Genomic DNA, 7646 nt, shown 5'->3' on the forward strand with positions numbered 1-7646 from the left:
ATTACATTACTTATGATCAAAAAGTAGCGACTCAGGCAAGTGCAACAACACCAGACATAGCAAGCAGCTAATATTACTGACTAGTCCAACAGCAAGAAGGCCAGCTCACCATCGGTCTGCAGCCTTTTATTTCACCAAGCTCTTAACAACCACTAAGTCCTAAATTTACTCTTGTACAACAGCTTCTCTCTCCTTTTCTCTTCTTAGCTTCTTCCGTGTCCTCTTAGGTCTCTTTGCCTCTGCTATTAGCTGTTTCCACAGAAGCTGCTGAGCCCAGTTACATTGCCCGCTTGCCTGGCTACTGCTCTCCGTCAGTATCCCTACCCCATCCAAGGCTTTGAAAACATCCTCCTCCTGGTGGTCCAGAGCTGCTGTGCTACCAGTGTGAACCCCAACACTTCCCTGGTGTTCTGAGAACCCAGTCCCGGGCATTCAGGGCAGTACGGCTAAGCTAGTTAGCTAACAGCGGCTACATTTGGCAGCAGCTAGTTTACTGTCCATCAGAAAACTCTAAATTTACAAAGAGTTGAGGCGGAGCAGCTGGAGGACATCAGAGAGAAAACCAGAAAACATTTCCTTCATCAAATATGATACAGTTTCACCAAAATCACTGACATAGTTGGTGGTGTGTTCACCTGTGTGCTCACTGCCTCAAACAACTACAGAACACCTAAAGACAAAATAAAGATGGTAAATACTCACTGTGATTACTTATGTGGAGCATATATTAGGTCGGTAAGCAGGAATGTAAAACTACCAGTGTGGTCTTTTTGAAAAACTTCCAGCCTGAATGTTGATCCTAACAGTAGCTGTGTCTCTCCAGCAGGTGGCAGAAGAGGTGGCTGAAGACGGAGAGCTAGAGAGTGATCTAGGGCAGCTGCCAGGCCACCATCCGCTCATAAAGGATGGCATGAGTGATGAAGGTCTGTCTGCTACAACTTGAGGGGGATGTCGCAGTTAATATGGATGCCCAACATGTAGAAAGGTGTTACCTGTAGTCGCTATTTGATCTAATTGTTTGTGTTAACTTTGCCGTTGTGCTTGTCTATGCCTCAGAGGCTCCACAGGAAGCACCCCCGGTAGAGGAGGGTGGTCTGGAAGGGGAGAGCTGGGCCAAACCTCTGGCCCACTTGTGGCAGAGCAGACCTCCCAACCTGAAGAAAGAGAGGGAGTACAACCAACGCATCGGCTCAAAACCTCCATACTGCTCCATCTGCATGCTGTTCCACATGTACCAGCAGGTGATCTGCACCACAGCACACTCCCAGCACCAGTCACCCCCGACCTCAATTGAGCTACACCAGTATATAGACAAAGCATTATAGAGAGCAAAAATGTCTTCTGTGCACAGAAATGCCTAAATAGTGCTCAACATAACATTGATAATGTCATCATCATCTCAGCATTTTTAACAAAAAGTGTGCCGTCTGTGCTGTCTGTCAGACTGAATGTGCAAACAGTGTAGACGGTCCTGTCATGGTGGCTGTTGGGCGGATGCGGACCAAACCTCTGATCCCAGAGATGTGTTTCACCACCACCACAGAGGAGGACTCTGAATGCGAGGAGCAGCCCGTCACACCTCACCTGGAGGAAGACGGAACCAGCCTCCTCATCAGTTGCTCTCAGTGCAGCGTCCGGGTTCATACCAGTCAGTACACACACACACACACTCTTGGTCGCAAATATGTAACACAGCCTGTATGTGCATGAACAGAGTATGCTCACAGTAACCCACTCAACTTTATTGGTCTTATTTTCTCAATCTTCTGCTCTGACTAACCACTGCCTGAGGGTGGCAGCACAGCTAACAGACCTTCTTATAGACACACTACAGCAGCGTGTCAGACTGTGTCTTTGTGTTTGTATATTCCAGGCTGTTACGGTGTGGATCCAGCCAGTGTGAGCAAGGAGTGGAAGTGTGCGCGCTGCAAGGCTAACGCCATGACTGAGGTCAGTGAAATCTCCCCAGTGGATTTACTCCACATGCTGCCTTGTTGTTTAATTGGAGCCTTCTTGGGGTTAAGTGTCCACTCTAATGGTCCACAAAAACTGATCTACATCTCTTGTTCTTCACAAAAAATATCCCAAAATATATTAAAGAAATTACATGAACAATTGTATCTGTCTATAAATCTATATAATTGTGATGAGTCTGTAAAGGAGTCAAATAATGAGTGCAGAGAGGTCCTGCACCCAGCACATGTGGTACTGAGATACATCACAGCAGTTGGCATTTGGTATTCTGAAAACAATAACTGCAGTTTATAAATGACTATCCTCTGGAGTTTCAGATGGAACACGTACTGTTATTTGTGTTGCACTGTAGATGTATATAACAACATAAAACAGCCATAAGTCATATATTAAGCTGTTTGGCCCACATTAACGTGAGCTTGGCAAAGCTCAGTGGATATTCAAGAATGTATAAAACCATAGTTCTATGTTAGCCGTTGGTATTTACCTCAAACACATTTCCACGCTAGTGTAGCTGTAGTTATTGGTTTTGATACTGGCTGCAAATAAAATGTACTCTTAGCTGACTGCTACTAGCTACAATAATGGCTAATTTTGCTCTTTGCTGTTGGTGATTGATGATCACATGTTGTTTCTGCAGAATTGCTGTTTGTGTTCGCTGAGGGGCGGAGCCTTGCAGAAAGCCAACAACAACAAGTGAGTTGTTCTAAAATTATGCTTTTCCCTTTCCCAATGCCTCTGCAACATCTGTACTTTGAGATTGGTTCTTTATGCTTGAGCTGGAGAACATTTACTTATTCAGCTTAAACTGGTTTAAAGGGCTAAGCTGCCTTAGCCTTAAAAATCAACCTGTTTTTCTTATGCTGTATCTTTTAGCTAACAATGGTGAAAACAAGTATGTGAACAAGTATCTCCAAAGCCATCAGTTGTATTTAACAGGAATCAGCTGTCAATCCATCAACAGTCACATTGTGGATAAATATCATAAAGGGTGAATGAGGTTCCTGGAGGACCATAGAAAAGAATGAGGCCTGTAAGCCATATCAAACAGTACTTAAATAACATCACAATAGCACACAACAGAAGGACCAGAAACTTCTAAAATCATTACATTACACTCCCTGTGAATAGAATGTGTGTTTGCGTGTGGCCAAATTTAGTTTCATAGTGATTTATAAAACGGACAGAATAAGCAGCTTACTGCTTGATATGAAGCTTGTGTGTGTGTGTGTGTGTGTGTGTGTGTGTGTGTGTGTTGCAGGTGGGGGTACATGTGCTGGGTGTGCAGTGCTGTGCTGGGAGGCCACGCTTTTGTCAACATCACTGAGAGGGAGTCCTGTGGATTTAAGTGGAATCCCTCTGCAGAGATTTAAACTGGTGAGGGACACTCCCACTTATACTTTGGATGAGCTACTGTTGCATTCTCAATTTAAAGCTGGTATTCAGGTAATGTGGGAGCGGCATGAACAAATACAGGCAATAAGAACCTGCTCCGAGAATGTACATGTACAGCACCATCCGTACACCAGTCATTTTCTTCCCTAATTACCTGAATGTTGATTAAATATGTATTAGACACATTGAATAACAGGTGTAGCCTACTAGATTTGGCACATTTAACACATTTTGGCTTTTTAACAAGCTTATTGATCCAAATACTGAAAGTCCAGACAAAATGCAAATGGTACTGTTGGGTCTCTGTAAATGTTAAAGGAGTTCGGTCTAGACCTGTTCTATTTGAAAAGTGTCCTGAGATAACTTCTGTTATGAATTGGCGCTATACAATAAAACGAATTGAAATTTAATTGAACACAAAAGTCACTGTTCTTGGTAGAGCAGGAAATATTAAACTATACTGAGATGGTCAAATATATCTCAAAACTTCAGGTGTAAAATGTGGGACATTTCAGGTATAAAGGCTCAACTCAAATTAACACTGGTCCTTGTGTGTTAGCTTCACCACCACTGATTCATTTGAAATGCGCTGCGGACTCCTGTGTTTTAATCTCTGACAGAAATGTTACTACTGTAAGAAGCGGATGAAGAAGGCGTCTGGCTGCTGCGTACAGTGCTCTCATGGCCGTTGTCCCACCGCCTACCACCCCACCTGTGCCCAGGCTGCCGGAGTACTCATGCAGCCAGATGAATGGCCCTTTGTGGTCCACGTTACCTGCTGTCGACACAAAGGCCCCACTCAGATTGAGGTAAGGAGCCGCTGAGGATCCGGTAAACTCTTCTTTAAGGGCGCACTGTGAACTAGAGATGGACTATTAACACTTTTTCACAAGCATTGTCAAGCATTGTATTGTTACATTAGACTGCCCCAAGGGTCAGAATACTGAAGCAACAATGTAATGTCCCGTGTCTCCTCTGACAGCGCAATAAAGCCGCCATGCATGAGCTGACTGTGGGACAGAAGGTCATATGCAAGCATAAGAACGGACGCTACTACCAGTGTGACGTGGTGCAGCTTTCTAAAGAGACCTTCTATGAGGTTAACTTTGACGATGGTTCCTTCAGCGACAATCTCTTCCCAGAAGACATCGTGGTAGGGGTCACTATTTAATTCAATCTTTGTCTTTTCATTTAAAAGTGTGTTCACAGGAAGTAAAAATCTAAAAAAACCTAGTACATTAATCCTCATATCAATGTAGTTTGGTCTGTTTTGACTTATGACAGATTGTACACCTCTGTTTAATTTACTGCCCATCTAGATATTCAACTACAACTGTGAGATTTTCTGTATTTTCTGTCCATCAAGGACTTCATTTGTTGTACTGTACTGGCTTTTATCACACATATTGTTGCAATGATAATACCCCAAATTCTCAATTAGTGGCCTTTATTTGGTGGGATTATATTCCAGACAGGCCTTTTTTTTCCTAATTTCCCCAGTTTCCCAGTTAAAGCAAACTGGCTAAAAAAGGCTGCACGGAATAGTTAGAATTTTACTTCATAACGTCAGCTTTCAAATCAACTTTTTTATTATTTTTGCAGGTCTATTCATTTGCTTAAACACTGTATTTCTGCACAATTGCAGATTGGGTGACACTAATATTCTTAGTATTTGGGCCAATTCAGACCAAATCATGCACTGTGGTGAAAACACTCCTTCCTTCCTTTCATTATAAATGGGACCCCCACCCCTGCAAAAATGCATCGACCTGTACAAGAGAAATTGGAACAGAATCAAGGTTTGGAGAAACGCAACCCACACTGTAGTAAAACATCAGCAAGTGTTGCTGTTGTCGGTAGCTTTACATTGATCAGGAGTAGGAAAAAACAAGAGCAGCAAAGACTGCTTTTATATGAGAATTGATGGTATTTTTTTATATGTACTGTACATGCCAAATTACTAAAGTAAAGTTTTTCATTAACATTTAAATTCAAATTCTGCGTCTGCAAGTGCAAGGGAAGAAAAGATTGTGTGTGTGTTCAGTCCACCATACACACCTCACAATGCAGAAAATGTATGTTTTTGTCCAGTTTGCTCAGAACTCTGCAAAATGTTTTTTGTTTAGAGCCGAGACTGCGCTCAGCTTGGACCCCCGCCCCAGGGTGAAGTGGTTCAGGTGCGGTGGACAGACGGCCTGGTGTATGGTGCCAAATTTGTGGTAGCTCATGCCATCCACATGTACCTGGTGAGACTATTGTTTGCTTTGTGTCACATAAAGTTTGACTAACTTATTATTATCACAACAGCTTAAAAAATTGTAATCTAAAGAACACAACTGAATTGAATTGAATACACTGAAGTAATGGAGAAATTCAACTAGACTCTAGCCCTCAGCAGAGCACAGATCTCTGCCAGGTGTGTCTGAGAACATGTGGGTGCGGAACAGTGTGCATACATTGTTTTGATTGGTTGGTAAACTGATTGGATCCTAGTTAACTCGGCTGTTTCTTTGTGAAACACTGACATGTCACAAGACTTTACCTGCAGTTGTTCACTGCACACAGAAGCTGCTCACACTTCTCAATTGCTCAGTATGTTTGTTTTCCTTTTGTTCTGAAGTAATGTGATGTTGGCTGTTGACTTTTCTTCAAATCTGTCCTTATTTTTTGTTCTTATTATGAAGTTGGGCTGCAACTAATGATTATTTTCATCATTGATTAATCTGTTGATTATTGTCTTGATTAATTCATCAGTTGTTTGGTAAAATGTCAAAAAGGTGAAAAATGTTGATCAGTGTTGATTTGGACATTATTAAGTTGGAAACTTGGCTCGATTCATGTTTGACTGTAATGCTACATGTGTGGAATGTAGGTGGAGTTCGAGGATGGGTCACAGCTAACAGCCAAGAGAGATGATGTCTACTCTCTGGATGAGGAACTCCCCAAGAGAGTCAAATCCAGACTGGTAAGTGCAACCCAAACCACACACACACACACACACACACACACACACACACTCACTCACACAGAATATTTTTTGGGGAATGATGTATGATGTCTGTATGATGAAAAATGTGTAGAAGGTGTGGCAGTGCTGTCATGCAGTCCTGTGTTTGTCTCTGCAGTCTAAAGCGTCAGACATGAGATTTGATGGGATCTTTGAAGAGAAGGAGATCATCAAGGAGTCAAAGAGACAAAGGGTGATCAACTCACGTTACAGAGGGGACTACATAGAGCCTGTGATTTACAGAGCCATCATGGAGTAACCCTCGCTCCCTGTCTGCTCACCCACACACCACCAGCACTGACAGATTGAACTGTGCTCACTGTACCTTAACTTAGCAGCTAGCCACTGAGAGAGTGTAGCTCCAGATGACTTCCTTCAGGACCCACTATGGACTGTTCTCTATTTTTTACTTCTCGTTCATCTGTCTTTGTTGAGTCACAGAGAATTCTGTTTGCTTTGTTTGACTGCGATGAAGTTACGTTTTTACAGTAGGATGGTAGCCTGGCAGTACATAACAATAGGAAGCAATATTTACATTTGTTCAATAAGGTAGCATTGTGACAGGAAGGTACCGTTAAAAAAGACATGGCTTGAGTTTAACCTCTAAACTATAGTAATGCTAAATGAATTCTTCTTCACTGAACATTTCAATCAACTCTGCTACTTGAGTGATTTATAAGTTTAAAGGATATTTGCGTTATTTTATTTTTTTCCTGCTGCCGTGAGTGCCTGCAATACGGAGCCTGATGGGTATCAAAGCTAAAAGTTTGGATTCATTTGTACCCTCGTTTGTAGAATCTGTAAATGACTAATTTTTGCCTTCAAATTCTTATTGCAATTATTGTGGCCCTTCCACACTCATAATTAATCATTTGTGTGCCCAGATTATTAATTTGAGGGGTTGGTTTACTAAATAGTTTGCTGGAATTATCTTAAATGTTGCACTAGGACTGGGCAATAAATCAATTCATTCAAATTTATGTTTTTAAGACAACGCAATAAATAATAAAATAATAAAAAAATAGATTTAAGCTAGGAATGTTACAGTGCGGGGATGTACAGCTGCTGAGGACTGTAAAACAAGCCCCAATCCACTCTGGTCACTCATCTACACAGAACATGTAGAATTATTTCCCCATAGTATCCCTAGTGATAAGACATTACAGTGGTGTTTCACATCGCCTTGTCTTTTGTGGTTTGTTTTTAAGAAAAAGAAAATATTTTTAGGCCATGTCACCCAGGCGGGGAAAATAATTCACTGATTAATTCA

General features: G+C 41.8%; 1 protein-coding gene and 1 pseudogene across 1 annotated transcript; both read left to right on the plus strand.

Moving 5' to 3' along the window:
* The first annotated feature begins 12 nt into the window (after positions 1-12).
* Positions 13-3167, plus strand: LOC118321526 (lysine-specific demethylase 4A-like). The gene is made up of 5 exons (XM_035652882.1): positions 13-923; positions 1057-1241; positions 1444-1648; positions 1874-1950; positions 2615-3167. Exons 1-5 carry the CDS (start codon positions 791-793, stop codon positions 2672-2674), a joined length of 660 nt encoding a protein of 219 aa, XP_035508775.1. The 5' UTR covers positions 13-790; the 3' UTR covers positions 2675-3167.
* A 63-nt stretch (positions 3168-3230) lies between these two features.
* On the plus strand, positions 3231-7583 carry LOC118321525 (annotated as a pseudogene).
* Positions 7584-7646: the final 63 nt, after the last annotated feature.

The sequence above is a fragment of the Morone saxatilis genome, unplaced genomic scaffold (assembly GCF_004916995.1).
Source record: "Morone saxatilis isolate NCDOM2014 unplaced genomic scaffold, NCSU_SB_2.0 Contig12, whole genome shotgun sequence".
Taxonomy (NCBI): Eukaryota; Metazoa; Chordata; class Actinopteri; family Moronidae; genus Morone; species Morone saxatilis.